We start from the raw sequence: 22124 nt of genomic DNA on the forward strand, positions 1-22124 counted from the left end.
TTTTCCTAATTATATATTAGTTGTGTGTGTGTGACAACTGTCCTTATGTGTTTATTTCTTGTACGTGATCACTATCCATATGTGTCTCTTTCTAGATTACTCTCTATTGTCTTGTGTATTTCACTTATGCCTGTGGACACATTGTTAATTGAATAGATTTAGAATCTTCTAAAGGTCATTCTGTACATATAATAAATATTTCTTATAATGCCTAATACTGTACCATGTTTCACACGATTTACTTGTCTAATGTTTCTGTAATTCATTATTGTAAAATCATGATCTCATTTTTATAACTTTTTTATAAACAGAAATAAAATGTTAATACTCCTGTAAGTGAATATCGTAAATGTAACAAATTGTAACTGATTGACCATTCACCACAAATAACTGAGACTTGCCAGGTCAGATGAAATATGTATATTGATTATATGCTGAAACATTCTGCCAAATGTTGGCATATTTCACGGATAGAAGCTGCTACTGACTTTCATAAGAAACTCTTTGATAGTTCAAGATGGCTTAGGATTTCTCAACGATTCTACAGTCTGTTTCAAGCAGATACTACGATATTTTATTGTTGGTGCGTGTGTGGGGCTGTCAGCTGAGAACTGTGCTTGGCCTCGCTGCTTCCACGTAACTTCCCCAACAGTGACATTACTGCAACGAGATAAAGAAAGTTGGGACGTTTATGACAGGGACACCCTTCAACCTACTTTCATTGTGTGAATTACTTCTGACAGAAGTAACTATGCATCAGAAATGTAGGCCTTGTGTGATACAGACACTCTAGTCTACATCTTGTATGCTACAAAAAAAGACAGTGTAGATCACCAGTACTACATCAGTAGAAAATGTGACACATAAACATTACAAACATCCCAGTGCAGAACGTTCTCATAGAGATCATGAAAAAACTGCTAATTTATGAATGGCGAATTCCATTGATTAATCACTCCATTTTCTTGAATATTGTAAATATTTTTACTTACAGCTCATTAACTCCAATTCTTGTAAAGCTATTTTTCTCTTTGTATTTGCAACATGTTTCGTATATCGCTATCCATAATGTTTAGAATTTTTTCCTCGTCCCATTCCTGTATGAAATGACTTTAAGACCAAGTTCTACTGGGGAAGCTGACTGTATGTTATCGATGTGTATCAGAGAGAGAGAGAGCAAGGTGTGTTGCTGTTAAACAATATTTGGTCTAGTCATGGCACTGTTTTTGCCTCTGCGCACTCAGATACATTGTTAGTAGAAATTTGGTAGGTAATGGACTTACTCTGTAGCGCTGTGTTGACTTGTGATGCTGTCTGTTAGATGAAGAAAGATTTATTGGAAAGGACAGCAAGTACGAATAAGATGCATATATTTGCAGGCAAAATGAATATAAATTTTGAATGATATTATTATTTTTGAAGAGAAGAAGTTTTAGTTAAGACTGCAACCTGCACAACTAGGAGTGATTATTGTCAACTAGTTAACTTCCTCAAAGCAGAGCGGAAGACCATCCCACTTCCCTGATTCAGGCATTAATACATTAATTGAATAAACTATTTGATTTTTACAGACATTCTCTGTTAACATTGTACTCTCTTTAAACTGTTGTCGACTTTATTAAGCATAGTAGTGTTCAGACCAGTGTTATGTGTGAAGATCACGCAAAGTTTTACTCTGCTTTCTTGAATACATACTTCATTCTAAAATGGTTGTCTTGAGATATTGTTTCTTGGGAATAGCTACTCTACCCACCCCACTGTTTATTATTCGCATTACCACACACAACAGTCTTAATGTGTATTTAGAAACAGAAATCTACGACACCAAATGCAACAGTTTTAGTATGTATTAAGAAACAGAACTCTAGCTTTGTCACTCCTTGCTAGCTGTTGGCTGTTGTGCTTTCATGATATCTGCCACATTGTAGTCAAGAGGCCAAGTAACTGGAAATTTCGATTAGAGACAGATTAGTGTTGTTCTTCAGTTGCGTATTTAATATAAATACAAGTTTCATTCAGATTAGTTACTAAGGTTCAAATTAGCTTCTGTTCAGTCAAAGGTTTGCAAACGAGTTTAAGCTGGATTACCGTTTACGGGTACATAGTTTTGGTAATACTTAGACTTTTATAGAGTGGGAGTACGTTTGGGCTAAGTTTCATACTGAAACAAATATAGTGGGGAGGTTACAATGTAAGTAACCAATCATTAGTTTTCTACTTATACTGTTTACGAGATTATCGCTTGTTTCCTGAGTTACAAGTTCTTCATTAGGCCCAGAGCAGATGTGTCCGTAAACAGAAATAGAAAACAGGTATGATCTATATCTCAAAAGACAAGCTCCCATGCGAATGTTTGTGATGATGAAATGCTTGTGTCTTATTGACTGTGCGTCTGTTGGTTGCTGTGGTGGTGGAGCACCTATCTTCCTTCCTGCAGCACCTTGTCTGCAATGTTTTCAATCTCTTTTTCGCATGTCACAGTGTTTTCATTACGTATTAATGGAGCATCACTAATAAATTAACGTCATGAGATAAAAGACCTTAAGCACTGTGACTGTTATCGCATTCACACACACACATATCGTTTATTTAAGACAGTGAAGCAAAACTAATGTACCAATGTGACTGTTTTTCGCAGTGTATTAAGGTTAATTGTAACCTGCACTACTTTCCCAAATCAAAGCAATTAACCGGTATTCACCGTCCTGTGTCTAGGTCACAATAAAATCATAGCAACTGTCAACTGACGACCGTGCGATCATGTTCTGCATGGAAGAGGGCATTCCGGTCGACAGACAATCACGCCAGTAATGACGTCAGGGCACCCATCAAACGAGGTAGTATTTGTTGGGTGGGACTCCACTTCCACAACTGAGGTGTACACGGTCACAGAGAACACGCTTACCAGAGTCTCTGCACTGGAGTGCTGAAGGAAGAATGGAAGCAGGAAAGTCGCACACTGATGTGGCCCTATGGCTTAATACAAACCTTTCTGTTGTTTCTCGGTTGTGATGACAGTTTGTAGAGACCGAAACTGTATCCCAAATACCAGGGCAGGGCTGACCACGTACGACCACAGAAAGGGGACCGTTATTTGGCTGCCGGCCGAAGTGGCCGTGCGGTTAAAGGCGCTGGAGTCTGGAACCGCAAGACCGCTACGGTCGCAGGTTCGAATCCTGCCTCGGGCATGGATGTTTGTGATGTCCTTAGGTTAGTTAGGTTTAACTAGTTCTAAGTTCTAGGGGACTAATGACCTCAGCAGTTGAGTCCCATAGTGCTCAGAGCCATTTGAACCATTTTTTTCGTTACTTGGCTGTAAGGGCACGACGGTATCGCCTTAGTACTGCACGGAAACTGGCATCTGGCCTCGCAGCAGGCATTGGTCGTGTTGTATGGAGGCAAACGGTATACAGAAGACTTCAGCAGAGTGGATTTTCTCGTCGGAGACGTGCTGTGCGTATACCTCTCACACTTCACAGAAGGAAACGTATAGATTTGAGTCATCAGCATGCCACCCGGATGGTCTAACAGTAGGGTAATGTTCTTCTCACAGGTGAATCCCGATTTGGCGCCGGCCGGGGTGACCGTGCGGCTCTAGGCGCTACAGTCTTGAACCGCTGGGCCGCTACGGTCGCAGGTTCGAATCCTGCCTCGGGCATGGGTGTGTGTGATGTCCTTAGGTTTGTTTGGTTTAAGTAGTTGTAAGTTCTAGGGGACTGATGACCTCAGATGTTAAGTCCCATAGTGCTCAGAGCCATTTGAACCAACCCGATTTGGCTTGGAGAGTAATTCTGGACGGATTCGCCTCTGGAGGGAACGTGGTATTCTATTTAGGGATCCAAACATTGTGGAAAAAGACCGATATCGAGAAGGATCCCTAACTGTGTGGGCAAGGAATTATGCTGACCACTCGAACAGCTCTTCATGAAAACTGTAGAGGTGGAACGGTAAAGTTTAACTGCCGTCAGGTATCGTGACGAGATCTTGGGATCAATGTGCGGTTGTTGCGAGTTGCTTTGGGTCCGAACTTCGTATTCACGGACAATAATGTCCGACCTCTCGGAGAGCACGAGTGGTTCACGTCTTCTTGGAAACGGAAAATATTGGATACATGGCGAGGCCTGGTCGCTCTTCCGATGAGAATCTCAGAGCATGTCTGGGATGCACTGCGAAGGTGGGTTTCATCACGTCAGCATCCACCAACCACGCCCCAAGACTTGCGAGCAGTTCTGCAAGAAGAATGGGCGATATTGCCTCAACATGTTATTAATGACATCAGTCACTACATGTCCTGTCATTGTCAGGTCTTTGTTACTGCCACAGCTGGTCACTACGAATAGTGAGCACATTAATCAAGTGTCGGAATGTGTGTGCAAATCCTTTAAGTTGGAAAAAAAAAACGAGGAAGATTTTTGTCCACCGTTATGGATATTGCAGTTGTTTATGTTCCGTATTCTTCACATTGTTTCTACTTTACTATCACCTGTTTATAGAGTTTTGTGACAAATTAAACACAACCTTGTCAGATTTCCTTTGGTTACTTTAATTTTGGATACCAGTGTACGTAACTAACCTGGACCAATGTATTTGACCTCAAAAAGCGAGTGTATCACGCTTTGCTATTGGCCTTCCTTCCTAGGACGATACGGGGTTGTTGTTGTAACTTCATTCGGAACATTATTTCCATGAGAATCTGACTGCGCAAATTTTTGGCTGGTTTCTTTGAGAGATTTGTTTTAACATATGAGATACAGTACTAGTTGTTTCATGGCAAGGATGGGTTACACGTTAGACGCTATACAAATAATTTTCTACAATACTTCATGAAATAAAATTCCACAACGATTTGCGACTAGTTTCAATGTCAAAGCCTCATTATTTACTGATCGTTTGGTACATATAGGAGTCGGATGCTAGATGTAATCTGACTCCAGTATGTACCGATTAGTAAATATTTCCTCATTACGGGCAAGCAGCTGATAGGAATCCCCACCAGCGGTCAGCCCATGACTTCCTGCTTTTCCCGCTATATGTCAATTGTATTTCATCTGTGCACATTCTTGTAATTGTCACTGGTAATATCCAGTTGTGCTAGGCACCAACTCTAAAACATTACTGCCACTGCGGTAAGTATGAATGACGACTTTAGTGCAGCTACAAAATGGGTACATAACATTATTTTTAAACTTAACATTATGTGGACACATTCTATCCGCATATCACACCGCAGGTTGATCGGTGTAGGTTTTTATGACGGTGCCCATTTACCGTATCAGAAAAGAATAACAGATCTCGGTATAGTCTTGGATGAGAATCTGATTCGGTAAGAATTAACTGCAATGGAAAGCAGGAATTTTCTCACGAAAATAAATAAGAAACTAGTTCAGTCTTTAGTGCTACCAAGTATTTATAACAGTGATGCAGTTCAACGGGACACGAGTATTGAAAACTCCAGCTAACCACGAATTTTTGGGTAACACTGTGTGACATTCAGTTGTTAGATATCATCAGTCATTCCTCTTCTCAGAAACGGTGTATTTGACCGGATAGGCGACAAGACCTTCACACATGCCACTGATACCTCCAACATCTTCGCTGCACCTACGCACAACTCTAGCTGTTTCTCTAACTTCTCTGTTTTATCCTTACTATAGTATCTCGTTCATTGTTATAAAGCTGTGACAGTTATTCCCGTTACCAAGTGAGGCAGACCGTAACACCTAATAAAAAAGCGTTAGCAAATCAAGGCTGTTTGGTTGCAGAAATATAGAAAACTCATAACTTCTCGTCTCTAACCAAAGTAATCACGTTAACTCTCTTTGAAATTGTGTGTAACGTACACATTTACATCTGCACTTGCGAATTCCTATCTTAGTACTTACGGAGGAACCATCTCTCTCAACAGTGATTCTTTGTTGTGGCTGTTCCCCACAGCATAACATCAGATCCATGTACATTGTTATCCTAGCTACAGTAGTTCAGCGTTGTTCCTCGACTACTAAAGAAAATTATTAATAAACAGTTTGTTTATTCTTCTCTGTTGTAGGAACCATATCGCAATAAAGGCACTAAAATGTAAGTTCCAACTAACTGTCATATTATTGTAAATCAAGTCAAAAGAGAAACAACCGAAACAATTTCCATACAGATAAATATAAACAACATCGAAGTTATCTGCTACAAAAAGAAATATTGAATAGATTTTCCCCTCCTTTTTTTTACATTTACTGACTTACTTCCTTCAATTGATTTCCATTTTTATCGCATTTGAGAATAGATCAACTAGCTGGTCCATCATCACGCAAAAAGAATATATATAAAAATGTTAAATACATATGGATAATTGGAAGAACTGTGGCAGGACATGAAAATCCTCATACATGATACTAACTTACGTTCTGAATATATCACCAGGAAATTAATACAGATATAACAGACTGGGCCTTTAGGTCAACATGAATAAAACATAACACAAGGTAATGGGAGGAACAAATGGAGATAATCAATATTTGGACTGGAAGTAGGGATGGGTATGGTTACACATATTGAACAGTATAAACGTCTGTTGGTAAGAATGACAAAAGATGGGAAACAAAATTAGGAAATTTATTCGAGAATAAATGAATGAAACTTTACAATGGTACATTAAATGACATTTTATCAGATTACCAAATCTGAAAGGAGATAAAGATAAATCTTCAGAAAAATTAGTCGACGCGTCATGACATGTGGGTCAGAGGTAGGCAGACCTAATTCCAGTCAGTGAGAACATAGATGTAACTGAAAGGAGGCAGTCTGCAGGGATATACAGTTGGTCGTTGGTCAGATATGAAGCCGTCAGGAAGAAAATGGATGTTAACTGTTAAGATTATCAAAGTCCATTATCATGTAAAGTGAAACAGATGAATGTATAAATGAATCCATAAATAAAAAATGTTCCCATCAAGTCAAAATTACTCAAGACAAGATACGTGACGCAATAAATGCTGAAATATTGACTTCAGAGGAAGAGATGTTTAAGGGGTACAATTTATCTATGACTTAATGAATGTGTGTAGTTAGGTGTATCGAGCCAAAGCTGCTGTCCTCGTGATGCCATTGCGAAACTATACTCGATATAAGGGTTCAGAGAGTTGATTATATAAGATATTGTCTTAAGACATTGGGCTATTTGCAAACCCTTTGGCAAGTTCTTCAATAAACAACTGATAGACACACACATTTAGGACATTCGGTAACTGCTGTAGGACAGTTTATGAATTCCCCTTCGAACGATGCGAAACCGTGCAATCACTGACACGTAACCGAGGATTGGCTGAAAGATACAGACGTCTTTTCATTTCATTTCCCGCAACTCGTAAAGCCACCGCTGCTTTCTATTCCGGAAGCATCTCGGGAAAATGTTCGCCGTTTCTCATCCTCAGTAGAAACAATTAAGGGCCTCCTCCCGTCGGCCACACCTTGACGCAAGTGATTACAAATGTGCCTTCTGGGTTTCATCTCTCAGGCGGTGCTCGTGTGAGATATGGAGCCAAAAGGAAACCGTATAACAAAGGGAATGGAGGCAAGGCGGAAAAATGAGGAGGAGCGCAGCTTAGTACGTATTGCTGCTACTCACATAAACTGGGAACGCTTGTCTGTTTTGCACTAAAGGACGTGCAAATCGGTAGCCCTTACCGTACGGTGTAGAAGCCGTCTTAACTGAAACGGTAAATAAATATATTCTTAACATTTGGAGAATAAAAAAGTTTTGAATTAGAATCCATTGTCCGTTTCGTAACAACTAGTCATGCACACCTCACCGTCTAAGGGCCGCTAGTGATACAGGAAGCAAAACTCTTAACTTACGCATGTTGGAGAGAATTCGAAACAATTTAAATTGCAGATACTTGGCACCATCATTTGTGCTTCGAGTTTGGAATGTCTTCGAGGAACAAAAAGTGTTAATAAAACGGTGAGAGACGGAAGGGGAGAAGTTAAAGTGGGGAGAAGACAGTGAGAGAGAGAGAGAGAGAGAGAGAGAGAGAGAGAGAGAGAGAGAAGAAAAAAAGAAAATGTCGTCGAAGGAGGATTCCTGAGAGCCGGACACAGTTGTAATACGGCCAGAGGAATGTCCCTTGACCCGAACCAATATCTTGGCGCGCGCTATTCACACCCCTTAATGTGACTTCCGAGGGTTGCCTCTGGCGAACGATCGAACGGCATGCATTTTTCCACACTTTCGTTCTGAGCCCCCACCCCCACCCCGACCGGAGCATCCGCGGCGCTCCGGCGCCTCCTCCACGGCTCTTCTGACACTCGCCACTTTCCCTCCCTGCCGCTTCCTCGCCTCCTCTCCCCGGCTCTTCTCTCTCCCCTCTTTTTTTCCGCGGGGCTGGCGCCGCTCTTTATCTCAGTAGCGTTTTCTTTTTTCGCTCGGCGCCTCTCGCCTCCGCGGTCGTCACTCCTCTCGCGCTGTTGCGGTGCATAATACCTGCGAACAGCAGCGGCGGCGGCGGCGGCGGCGGCGGCGGTAGCCAAGCTGCTCTCTCGCCGCACCGCCTCGAGCCGACCGCAGCTCAATTTCCCAAAGGCGACGCCAGCCCGCGGCCGCAGTGAATGTCCAGAGCTATGGGTGTAGCCTGCTGCCCCAGGACAGCGATGTGACTGCAAATTGCAGTTAGCGTTTGGGCCCGAAGAGCCTCAACGTATCCGATAGCTTACGAGATAGGTCCCAAAAGTAATGAGATTGATTTTTTATCTACCATGGTTTTCGTTTTTTCAAACGCGGATAGGAAAGTCCCAGAGTGTGAGTTATAGTGTTTATGTTTAAAGTCTTTCTTCAAAATTTACAAAACAATATTCGTGTGGTAGGACTGATCCTCCAAGCCTGCCAATAACTAAATCAGAGATTCTTCCAAACATAAACTGTCTGTAGTAATCATACAACTTCACCTAAACAACCCCCGGGCGTCTCGTGAGGAGCGGCGCAGAGTCCACGTTGCCGTCACCTGAGTCCGAGGACGAGTAGAGGCCCTGCGAGGATGGCTATGGTACGCTGGCGGCGGTGGACGATGACGCGGCGGCTACGATGACCCCAGTGGGCTCGCTCGGCGTGAACTGTCTTTCCAGTTTTTTTTTTCCTTTATTGATTTTCAATTCCCCCCGAAGGGGGCGGGCTGGCAGCAGCTTAGTACGCTCCTCTACAGCCTACAGACTTTTATTTTAAAGAACAGAAGAAGAAAAGAAACAAGAAAAACAGGTGATAAAACGGTGACGTCAAGTGAAAAATGGTGGAAAAATACGGAAAGTTAAAACAGAAAGCAAAAGGGGTTGGCAACGTTAATAAAAACGCAGGAATCAGACAAGTAACATAGTATACACACAATTAAAAAACACGGCTACAGTCTGGCTTCTGTTCGCAAGAGATAAAGGCACACCTAGCAGCAATATGATGGCCGTTCGCAACACTGTCCAAAAAACACAACACGGAACACTCACTGTAAAACACGCACTGTAGAACACTCACTGTAGAACACTGCACGAAAGTGGCGGCACAAAGATGACACTCCCGAGCCTAAGGCAGATTTGGGAGGGGGAACCTGGAGGAGGGGGAAGAACAAGGAGGGAGGAAGGAAGAAAACGAAAAAGGGGGGGGGGGAACCAAGGAGGACTAATAAAGGGGAGAAGGGCAGACGCGAGAGGGAATGAGAGGAGGCAGAGGAGGGAAATGTAAAAGGGGAGAGAAGGGGGCAAAGAGAGGGGAGGTGGGGAAGAAAGAGGATGGAAGCGGGGGAGAGGGAGCCCGGGAAAAGGACAGAGGAAAGGAGGGGGAGTTAGGATCAGAGTTGATAGGAGGGATAAATGGAGGGAGAGAGGGCATCATCCGGGAGGGGGAGTTGATGGAAGCCACCTTGGGAAAGGAGATGTTGGGTGTAGAGATGGAGAGTAGGGGGGACACAACAGTGAAAACGTGGCAGGGGGCGGGGATGAGAGAGGAGAGGAGCAACCAGGGGATGACGGGGTTGAAGGCGGCGGCAGGTGTAGAGGATGCGGATATGTTCGAGGAATAGGAGCAGATGGGGGAAAGGAATGAGATCATAGAGGATCCGCGTGGGGGATGGGAGGCGTATACGGAAGGCGAGGCGGAGTGCATGACGCTCAAGGATCAGGAGGGACTTATAGAATTTGGGGGGGGGGGCAGATATCCAGGCAGGACTGGCATAACAGAGGATGGGACGGATTAAGGATTTGTAGGTGTGGTGGATGGTAGAGGGGTGCAACCCCCATGTCCGGCCAGAGAGGAGTTTGAGGAGTCGGAGGCGGTTGTGGGCTTTGGATTGGATGGAGCGGAGATGAGGGATCCAGGTGAGGTGACGGTCAATGGTGAGGCCAAGGTAGGTGATGGTGGGGGTGAGGCGGACAGGACGGGCGCAGACAGTAAGGGAGAAATCCAAGAACCGGAAGGAGCGAGTGGTACGACCTAGGATGATTGTCTTTCCAGGCTCCTGCGCCAGCCTAAATACTGCTTGGCACATGGTTACGGCTGGCTCTATTTGCAGTCACGTGTCGAGCAGAAGGAAAGAGGTCCGCGGCTGTAGCGACCTCTTGCGGCGCCGTGGACGCCTCCTGGTGATCTCTGGGAAGCGTCTGTGTTTCCGGGACGACCGGCCAGGCTGACCCCTAATTCGGTCCGGGCCCGGCTGTACCAGTCTGCTTCGCGGGAAGCGAGAGATCCAGGCGCTTAGTCTGGACACAGTAGTCCCCTTAAAAGTAGATCTCTTCGGTGGCTATACACCAGCGGTAGTCGTTGTCCCCGGTCTTGGTAGGAGCACTGAAAGGCTTCAACTGGTAAGAGCTACAACATTCCAGTCACTTTCTTTTGAATGTTCTGCTGAGTACCAAAATTAATTCCTCTCAAGATAGTTTTCAATTCCTGGAAAAGAAAACTGTCACAGGGACTCAGATCAGGCGAACAGGGGGACTGTAGGACAACAGAAATGCCTTTTTAGGTCAAAAATTCAGTGCTGGAAGTGGCCGTGTGACATGGGGCCCTGATATGATGCAGAATGCACTTGTCTGAAATGTGCGGTCTCAAGCGAATTGCCCTTTTCTTGAAGTTTTCGAGGACATCACTGTAGAACACTTGGTTGACCATTTGCCGCGGAGGGACTAATTCTTTACACGCTTTATGCCTACAGTCAAAAAAGCAATTCAGCATTGTCCTGATCTTTTATTTCATCATTCGAGCTATTTTCTGTCGCGGAGATGTCTGAATGCGCCACTCCTCATTTTGCGCTTTGTCTCCCGATCGCACTCAGAAGTCTTAAATGCATCACGTGTGATCAGACGACAGCCACTCGTAACCATTGGCAGTCCTGTCAGTAACATCAAGGCACACGTTTCTTCGATTATCCTTCTGCTCAATTGTGAGGTTCAACTTTTCCAATGCGCAAAACGTCGGTCAAAATTTGACTAACGGTTAATATAACAATTATAATAAAAACGCACTGGCCTCCACAAAGAACTGCTGGGACTGAATCTTCAGAGAGGCCATAGAAATTGGGGTAACTAACAACCTCGTCATTAGGGACCCTGGTTTCCAACTCAGTAAGGCCTGGGAACCAATACTAAGCTCTATCAAGAAGCCACGGCCGCCGAAGACGTACTGAAACGTCCACTTAGAAAAATTTTATTACCGGCAGTGCTGGAAAACCTCATACGTTATTTGATTTTCAAACAGATGAGCAGAACTGAACGTACTCAGACATTTCTCTCTTTCCTTATTCTGATCAACACTAAACTGACACACAGTATTAAAAGCGCAACGCAATCTGACTTTCAATAATCCCTACCAAAGAATGGCCCTAACAATAACCAGTACCTTTCATGAATCACTTACCTCACAAAAGTCTTCGTTGCTAGAACTACTGCAATACAGCGAGCACCAATACTGGCAACTAAATAAATGATTCTAACTACTGAAGGCACTAACTACTGGTAGGCATACTTAGCAAATGAAAGATTTTGATAGAAAACAAACAATGTATTTACCTTAATAATGTTCAAAAGTTATATATATATATATATATATATATATATATATATATATATATATATATATATATATATATATATATATATATATATAGGCAACGGCCTTGCCACAGTGGATACACCGGTTCCCGTGAGATCACCGAAGTTAAGCGCTGTCGGGCGTGGCCGGCGCTTGGATGGGTCACCATCCCGCCGCCACGTGCTGTTGCCATTTTTCGGGGTGCACTCAGCCTCGTGATGCCAATTGAGGAGCTACTCGACCGAATAGTGGCGGCTCCGGTCAAAGAAAACCGTCATAACGACCGGGAGAGCGGTGTGCTGACCCCATGCCCCTCCTATCCGCATCCTCACCTGAGGATGATACGGCGGTCGGATGGTCCCGATGGGTCGCTTGCGGCCTGTAGACGGAGTTAGTTTATATATATATATATATATATATATATATATATACTCCTGGAAATTGAAATAAGAACACCGTGAATTCATTGTCCCAGGAAGGGGAAACTTTATTGACACATTCCTGGGGTCAGATACATCACATGATCACACTGACAGAACCACAGGCACATAGACACAGGCAACAGAGCATGCACAATGTCGGCACTAGTACAATGTATATCCACCTTTCGCAGCAATGCAGGCTGCTATTCTCCCATGGAGACGATCGTATGCTGGATGTAGTCCTGTGGAACGGCTTGCCATGCCATTTCCACCTGGCGCCTCAGTTGGACCAGCGTTCGTGCTGGACGTGCAGACCGCGTGAGACGACGCTTCATCCAGTCCCAAACATTCTCAATGGGGGACAGATCCGGAGATCTTGCTGGCCAGGGTAGTTGACCTACACCTTCTAGAGCACGTTGGGTGGCACAGGATACATGCGGACGTGCATTGTCCTGTTGGAACAGCAAGTTCCCTTGCCGGTCTAGGAATGGTAGAACGATGGGTTCGATGACGGTTTGGATGTACCGTGCACTATTCAGTGTCCCCTCGACGATCACCAGTGGTGTACAGCCAGTGTAGGAGATCGCTCCCCACACCAAGATGCCGGGTGTTGGCCCTGTGTGCCTCGGTCGTATGCAGTCCTGATTGTGGCGCTCACCTGCACGACACCAAACACGCATACGACCATCATTGGCACCAAGGCAGAAGCGACTTTCATCGCTGAAGACGACACGTCTCCATTCGTCCCTCCATTCACGCCTGTCGCGACACTACTGGAGGCGGGCTGCACGATGTTGGGGCGTGAGCGGAAGACGGCCTAACGGTGTGCGGGACCGTAGCCCAGCTTCATGGAGACGGTTGCGAATGGTCCTCGCCGATACCCCAGGAGCAACAGTGTCCCTAATTTGCTGGGAAGTGGCGGTGCGGTCCCCTACGGCACTGCGTAGGATCCTACGGTCTTGGCGTGCATCCGTGCGTCGCTGCGGTCCGGTCCCAGGTCGACGGGCACGTGCACCTTCCGCCAACCACTGGCGACAACATCGATGTACTGTGGAGACCTCACGCCCCACGTGTTGAGCAATTCGGCGGTACGTCCACCCGACCTCCCGCATGCCCACTATACGCCCTCGCTCAAAGTCCGTCAACTGCACATACGGTTCACGTCCACGCTGTCGCGGCATGCTACCAGTGTTAAAGACTGCGATGGAGCTCCGTATGCCACGGCAAACTGGCTGACACTGACGGCGGCGGTGCACAAACGCTGCGCAGCTAGCGCCATTCGACGGCCAACACCGCGGTTCCTGGTGTGTCCGCTGTGCCGTGCGTGTGATCATTGCTTGTACAGCCCTCTCGCAGTGTCCGGAGCAAGTATGGTGGGTCTGACACACCGGTGTCAATGTGTTCTTTTTTCCATTTCCAGGAGTGTATATCAGTTCATGATATCCAGTTTTACAAATTTACTATTTCTGAAGGACACACGTCCAGATCATCCGCTCTCAAAATTCTGAAATCTCTCTCCCCACATCCACCACTGCTGGCTTCTCACCTCCAACAGCGCAACGCTACGCGCTGTTCACATCCAACTGCTCAACACTACAATAGCAAATATTCCAACAATGCAAACCATCCACAGACTTCACTTTCATATAGAGCAATGCGTGGCGTTACCAACATAAAAACCTACACAGCCTACTTACAATACTGCACCCGCCCCCCTTCCACCTTCACTCCCGCCGTACCACAAACCTCAGTCAGAGCGCTTGCCACACCACCGGAAACGCCCCGCGCCGTCGACGCACGGAATCGCATCTGGACCATCGAAAGATAAATACTACTGGCAGAGAGCGGACAGATTATTGCAACAGTGCCATCTGATGATGGAAGAACGGTGATTCACCGAAATATCGTGGGCATTTGACGATCGTATTCGGCTGTACAACCGAGAACTCTTCAAGCAGCATATACGCCGAGAATGCCCAGATCACATAATACAGTAATAGTTTGTAGTAACTAGACTTGTGGTTGCGCCGGCCGAAGTGGCCGTGCGGTTAAAGGCGCTGCAGTCTGGAACCGCAAGACCGCTACGGTCGCAGGTTCGAATCCTGCCTCGGGCATGGATGTTTGTCATGTCCTTAGGTTAGTTAGGTTTAACTAGTTCTAAGTTCTAGGGGACTAATGACCTCAGCAGTTGAGTCCCATAGTGCTCAGAGCCATTTGAACCATTTGAACTTGTGGTTGCTTGCGATTTATTGGGGGCGTAAACCTACATCGCAATAAAAATCAAAGAGAATATCGGTTGTCGGTACCAGTACAGATTCATCTTCACAATGACGCTGAAATAATTATTTCGTGAAATAATGAAAATATAGAAGAGCAAAACTGAGCATTAACGGTGGCGATTCCAACCTGATTACAGTTAATCTTATAGGGAAAGACACAAATTTACATGTTGACTGAAAACATAAAAGAAAAATTGTAACATTAACCTAAGAAATGTGGTAGTGTCCTCAGTGCTGAGGCTGAAGGTTTAATACGTTAAAATAGTGGACCATGATCGTCCAGTACAGAAAAATAAAAGAGAAGTAATGCTGTCATTAGCACAGTAGTAAATTAAGAGAAGAAGCAGAAAGATTAAGCATCACATTTGATTAAGATGTTAGCTCCAATTTAAGAGTGTAGACAAGAAATACCTCTAACGTAGAGTCTACTTTGATTGTTAACTAAAATAATAATAAGAACATCTTAATACGCACAGACCTAACTTACGATAATCTATTAGATGAATGAAATTTTTCAGCAATAAGGAATTATGACAATATGCATTTGAGTACATTCCTCAAATGGTACATTATAAAATTAAAGATAGAAAAAATTGTCTTGTCTGACTGATTAAAGTAGTAATTGGATATATTATGGAAAATAAAATATTCTCAAAATAATAGCCGAGGTACATGAAGGCACAGACACGATATGACACAGAACAATAAAACGACATAAATTTACAATACAAATGCAAATAATGGAATCGTTGCATTCTTCAGGCTCCATTATATGTCTAAACCGCCCGCAAAAATATTCACGGAATGGAAAACTCACATACAAAAAATGAAAAATATTAGGGGATTTGAATACCATCATTATTTTTGAGTCATCACTGTGGTGACTGGTTTGACGCGACTTGACACGAATACCACTCCAGTACAGACCTCTTAATCTCAGAATAGCGTTTTCAACCTACGTCCTCAATTATTTGCTGGATGTATTCAAATCTCTGTCTTCCTCTACAGATTTTGCCCCCTACAGCTCCCCTTAGTACCATGGAAGTCATTCCCTGAGGTCCTAACAGATGTCCTATCATCCTGTCCCTTCTCCTTGTTAGTGTTTACCATGTATTCTTTTCCTGTCCGATTCTGCGCAGAACCTCCTCATTCCTTATCAGTCCACCTAATTTTTAACACTCGTCTGTAACTCCATATCTCAAATGCTTCGATTCTCTTCTTTTTCGGTTTCTCCGGAATCCATGTTTTACTACAAAACAGTGATGTGCTCCAAACGTACATTCTCAGAAGTGTCTTCCTCAAATCAAGGCCTATGTTTTATAGTAGCAGATTTCTCTTGGCCAAGAATGCCCATTTTGCCAATGCTAGTCTGCTGTTGTTATTCTCCTTACTTCGTCTGTCATTTGTTATTTTGCTGCATGGATAGCAGATGCCGGCTGGGGTGGTCGAGCGGTTCTAGGTGCTACAGTCTGGAACCGCGCGACCGCTACGGTCGCAGGTTCGAATCCTGCCTCGCGCATGAATGTGTGTGATGTCCTTAGGTTAGTTAGGTTGAAGTAGTTGTAAGTTCTAGGGACTGATGACCTCAGAAGTTAAGTCCCATAGAGCTCAGAGCCATTGGAACCATCTGATAGCAGATTTCCTTAACTTCATCTACTGACTATCAATCCTGATTTTAAGTATCTCGCTGCTCTCATTTCTGCTACTTCTAACTACTTTCGTCTTTCTCTGATTTACTCTCAGCTGTATTCATTAGACTGTTCATTCCATCTAGCGGACCTTGTAATTTTTCTTCACTTTCACTCAGGATAGCAATGTCATCAGAAAATCTTTCTCACATAGAATTTTCATTCGCTCTTTCTTTTATTTTCATCATTGCGTCTGATATACACATAGAACAGCACAGGCAAAAGACTAGAGCCCTGTCTTACACCCTTTGTAATCCGAGCAGTTCATTCTTGGTTGTCCACTCTTATTCTTCCCTCTCGGCTCTTGTATACATACTGTATATTACTCGTCTCTCGCTACAGCTTACCCCTATATTTCGCACTTTTTCGAACATCTCGAACCATTTGACATTGTCGAGTGCTTTTTCTAGGTCAACAAATTCTATGAACGTTTCTTCATTCACCTTTAGTCTTGCTTCCATTATCAGCCGCAACGTCATAATTGCTTCTCTAGTGCCTTTACCTTGTCCTAAAGCCAATCTGATCGCCATGTAATACATCCTCTATTTTTGTTCTTCTCTTATGTGTATTATTCTGGCCTCTAATTGGGTTAAACGATACTACGAGCCCCAACACAAAATCAAAAAAATTGTTAGCTTCGTTCGTTTATACCAGGCAGACAATGAAAGAAATAAACATAAAATTAAGTAACTTCATCTGTTATATTACAACAACAGGGAAGTTAGGACGGTAAATCAATGATACTATTTGTAATCTGTCTCAACGTATGCTAAGTGGAAGTCCTCTGCTTCTAGAAACTGGTGATTTTTCAGAACGATTTTGATACAAAAGGAACTCATCTAATCAAACTTCATTAATAACAATAGATAAATAGCTTCGTACTTGAGAGCGCAGGGGGGGGGGGGGGTCATTATTGTCTCATAATGCACTTTTTATTTGGCAGGGACACAATTACACAAATCGGAATTTCAGTGATAAACTTTTTGCATGATTTTGAAGAGGGTACACTGTGTTAGCGATGCAATTGTACAGAATCAGGAGACACTGTGGGCCACGACTAAGGCGCTAATCTCAGTGGCATCTCCACAAGGGAAGTAACTTTGGCGTCACTTCCTTTGTGAAAGCATTTAGCTATAAATGCAGCTACCACTTCACTCTGGCTGGTAGTTGCGTTCACAGTCCGTTACAAGAGAGTTCCCAAGAGGTCAGCTGATCAGTCTGCCTATGTCTCGCGCGTCTTCAAAGCAGCATCAGTGTACTCCTCCAGATCTCGAGGAATTCAAATGAAATTACATAAATTAATAATATAGCTAATATGGTGTATATATAAGACCCTGATAGAATATTATTATCTTAATTTTTAAAAGAGCTGAAAATGACCCACAGATACAGTAAATAACTGTTTATTATTACAATACGAAATTTACTTAACAAAAAAGTTCAGCAAATGATATATCTGCATAAAAGGTAGGCAATCTTTGTTTTAAATTATTTACATGAAATAGAAAGATATTTACCAAAGATATCCATTCATACAAGCCCTTATGATTATTGTTGGAACTTACAAACATTGGCAAGACTAGTTTCTCTTCCTCCACAGTTTACTATTCTGCAGCTCATCACAATTTCAATCTTCACAGCTCTGTTTTAAACAAACGATATTCAACTCATTTACACCACCAACAAAACAACCGGAATGCCTAGCGACACAACACTTTATCTGATCTGCATCTTGTGGTCCTTTCTTCCACACATGGTTCCTCTTTCCTGTGAGAACGTATGGATTATAATCAAATGAAACACTGTCAACAATATGTGTGTGTGTGTCCAATACACTGCAACAATAGCTGCATTGCAGCAGCTCTGACTTCGAATGAAAAATGGGAAGTACAATACACAGCAGTCTTCTACTACATCCATAGATTTTGCATAGCTGAAAAGGGTAAACATTTATTTGGTTATTTATTTGGTTAATCTCTTCTCCATCCATCTCTTCATTTGCAGTGTCTGTAGGTCAAACAGAGCCTTTCACAAATATGAACTATTTCGAAGAATGTTGTACTACAACGCAAATCAAGGAAACAGATATATGAGCACAGAAATACAGTGATATAGTCTAATCATCCTTGTGGCAAGCCCATTGTCTCTTAATCTGTAATATTTATAATACAGTACAACATAATATCAGACAAAGTTTTCTGGATTCTTTCTCCTCCGCATCCATAGCTAGAATACCACATCAAGAAATGTACAAATGTACCTCCTCTACACATATTCCATAATACCTGAAAAGCAAAACGTACACTTTCTAGGAACTTTTGGTTGAAATATGCAAATGAGGTAACATTGCTCATTTCATAATCCTAGAACTAACGCAAATCAAGACAAATTTGATCAACACATAATCTACAGCTAACGTCAGGGAAGGGATTCTCCTAAGAACAGCCAAGTAAAATGATAGCTGTGACAAGAACAAGAAAAACGTGTAATAGTCATCAAAGGTAGCTACATTTACAAGTGTATCAGAGCATGGGCAAAAAAAATGTGGACCAACAATAAATCAATAAGGAAACCTAACTTGAGATATATACTTTTCAATTTTTCAATAAAACTTAACTGTATAAGCTCTAATGCTGACAATGAGACAACTTTACAGTTTTTAAAAAATGTATGGGACGTAGTCTTACATGCCACTGTACTTTACAGTCAGTATTACGTTTAGTTGTACGGCTGGGGGTCAAAGTAACTCATATAAAGCACTCCAAATTCCCCACGATTCCTGCTGTCGCATGTAACAGCAACACATCGCCTTTAAAAAACTCATTACGTTGGTAATGTAACAAAAATTTTCAAGTGGGGGAAAGACACTGTAATTACATACTCATATTCATACTCCAGTAACCTTCTTACTCCTGTCTCCAAAATAATCTTGATGCTAATGCGATGCTGATAACTTCGCTAACTTTAACCACTCAATGAAAAAAAAAAAAAAAACGTCGTTTGGCACTGCTCGTCAGGTGTCCTAAGCAAGGGGAAGTTCAGCTGCCAAGTTGCAGGACTTTCCCGTTGACACCACACTGTGGGACTTGGGTGTCGATAATGATGGAATGATGACGAGGATAACCCAACACCCAATCCTCATGTGGAGAATATCTATAACGCTGCCAGGAATCCAACCTAGGCCCACACGCTGACATTCAGACTCACTAACCATTCAGCTAATCAGGTGGATATTTATCCATTTACTCTACTCAGTACATCAACATGCATCTAAAACTGTAAATCTGAAAATCAAATTTCCATAATCTTCATTTACAGGTGTACAAAATTCAAAATATCTTCGTGATTTTCATGAAAAAATTTGTTTATTCATCGTTACTACGTTACAAGTGTCTTCCTTATAACCTCAGTCAACTGCTGTGCCTCTTGCATCACCGAAAACACTACAAACATCTTAACATGGGATCAGTCTTATCAACTCAGGTACTTGCAATACTCATGAAACATTAATATTCAAATCGTCACTTTGTCATGTCATCACCATTACATCTCACAATATCGTCTGGAATGAGTTTAAGTCTTGTTTAGCCATTATGACCACTTGTGAATCATACACAACAAGAAAAAGTACCTTCAATTGCGTCTGCATGCATAAAATACAAAAACACAAGCACTAATCACCACTTCACTATAACGTCAATACAGCCACAATTTCACAAGTCACATCCCCACTACTTTGTAAGTAACTATTCAGTGTCAGCAGAGTCTGCGAAGAGTCACTCATGTTACCATAAAAACAACCTCATTGGAAAAAAATAAACTACATCTCCCAATGTCATCAACCAATCTTTCCCTGACATCTTATTATGGAAATAACGAACATGAACTTTTAAACCAACTGAAGCCACTTACGTACGGCCGTAAGCCACGATTTTAAATAATTTAATTACTATTTTATTTTTATAGTTGTGAATTATTTAAGAATTTACAAGTCGTGTACTAAGAACTTCTAGACGTAAGAAGTTATAGTTATGTCAACTTTTGTTTTGTATAAGTATATAAGTAGTCGAGACAATAGTGTTTCGATCTCATTTTGTCGTTTTGTCATTTTGTCTCAGCTTATACTATCTCATGTTGTTCGTATTGTATGACCGCTTATTATGAAAAAAATGTGATATTAATGTATTCAAAGCTTTAATTTCAGAAGTATCTTCAATTTTGTCTGAAGGTTATTATCTCTGTGAGAGGGAAAAATTTTATTATCAAATATAAATGATAATTAATTTTGTATGTGAAATCAGGGAAGTGAGATAAGGAGTTTCGGCGGACAGAAATTAATTCAAAGCTTAAACTGTGAGAACTTAATTATTTTCGATCACTACATTAGGCAACCCAGCTCAGCGATCGTCAATTTTTTAATAAAATCGAACTAAAAATGAACGTAGGCATAGGATCTTTGGCTGCCAGCAATAATGAACATTCAATTTTTATAATAACACGCAAAAATATCTTTCGATGCTAATTTATCTTACTTGGAAGAGAGTAAAATTAATCTGGACAGTACTTGCTTAAAGATTATTCATTGATCTATCCATCAACGTTAAAGACAGAAAGACACTACGAAATATACACTTCTAAAACGAAACCTGTTTTACGAAAAAATTTAAAGACAGTAAATTTTAGCATCTTCTCGCAAAGGAACTTAACAATTACCGCGGAATGAGTTCAGAAAGAGTACAACATCATCGATGACTAACCATTACCAACTAGTCAAGGAATATCAAGATCACGAGAGTCATCACACAATTTAGCACCAGATACTCCCCAACTGGCAATCACATTCATGTGAAAAACCTAAGTTTTTTTTTAAATTTCCGGATTAACAAGTAGCAAGATAGAAAAATATTTACCTTGAGATTGGTGTACATAATAATGAAAGACAGATAACACTACAGAAAAATAAAATAAAAGGAACTTCCCTGCTGGGGTAGCCCTATACCTGCTGCACACATGACACTAACTCGGTATTATGACTTCATGACAGATGTACTAAATCATCCTCGTAGCTGCATAATCCTGACTCAGTACTGGGATGCCCAAGCACATTCTGCACATCACAAGACCAAATAAAAGTGGAAAATTCAAATCGTTACTGACAGTATCTAAAATGTAGATCAACAATCTCACTCAGAAGAGGAAGGTCCAAAAAAATATCAAACATGTCTAAGGATAAAATCCACGTCAGTCAGCACACCGTCAGATGATATTTCATATTTACATATATTTTCGAAGAAGAATCTGAGTAGCACCGTTGAGTAGTGGTTATGGTACTACACTGTTGCATGGTGGTGGTGAGTTCAAAACTCACCTGGACTGTAGAATCTTAATTTCTACATTCGGATCGAGTACATTTTGAAAGCATCCACAAATGTCAAGAAGCATTGTACCAGAATGATCTGTAGCTGTGTATATACTGTATGTGCTCTGGTCGGACGCAGTTCGCTCCGCGCTCTGGTATGTGCAAGTGCTTGTAAGCCTTCGTTAAGTGAAGTTAGTGTTCGTCATTCATCTAATTAAACCTTATTCTACGTGACATTATTCTGGCGGAGATGCTGGGTATTGGAACTTGGGATAGCGCACAAGATGAGGCCACGACGGGACGCCGTTTGCGTGACGAGAA

The 22124-nt window shown here is 42.3% G+C and overlaps 1 protein-coding gene across 1 annotated transcript in view; it reads right to left on the bottom strand.

Moving 5' to 3' along the window:
• LOC126199463 (trypsin alpha-3-like) overlaps window positions 1-22124 on the bottom strand; it is a 196026-nt gene that overhangs the window by 85475 nt on the left and 88427 nt on the right. Inside the window, exon 2 of the mRNA XM_049936383.1 lies at window positions 8474-8646. Coding sequence (XP_049792340.1) covers window positions 8474-8646 — 173 coding nt within the window. The remainder of the gene's footprint in view (window positions 1-8473; window positions 8647-22124) is intronic.

Source organism: Schistocerca nitens, chromosome 8 (assembly GCF_023898315.1).
Source record: "Schistocerca nitens isolate TAMUIC-IGC-003100 chromosome 8, iqSchNite1.1, whole genome shotgun sequence".
Classification (NCBI taxonomy): domain Eukaryota; kingdom Metazoa; phylum Arthropoda; class Insecta; order Orthoptera; family Acrididae; genus Schistocerca; species Schistocerca nitens.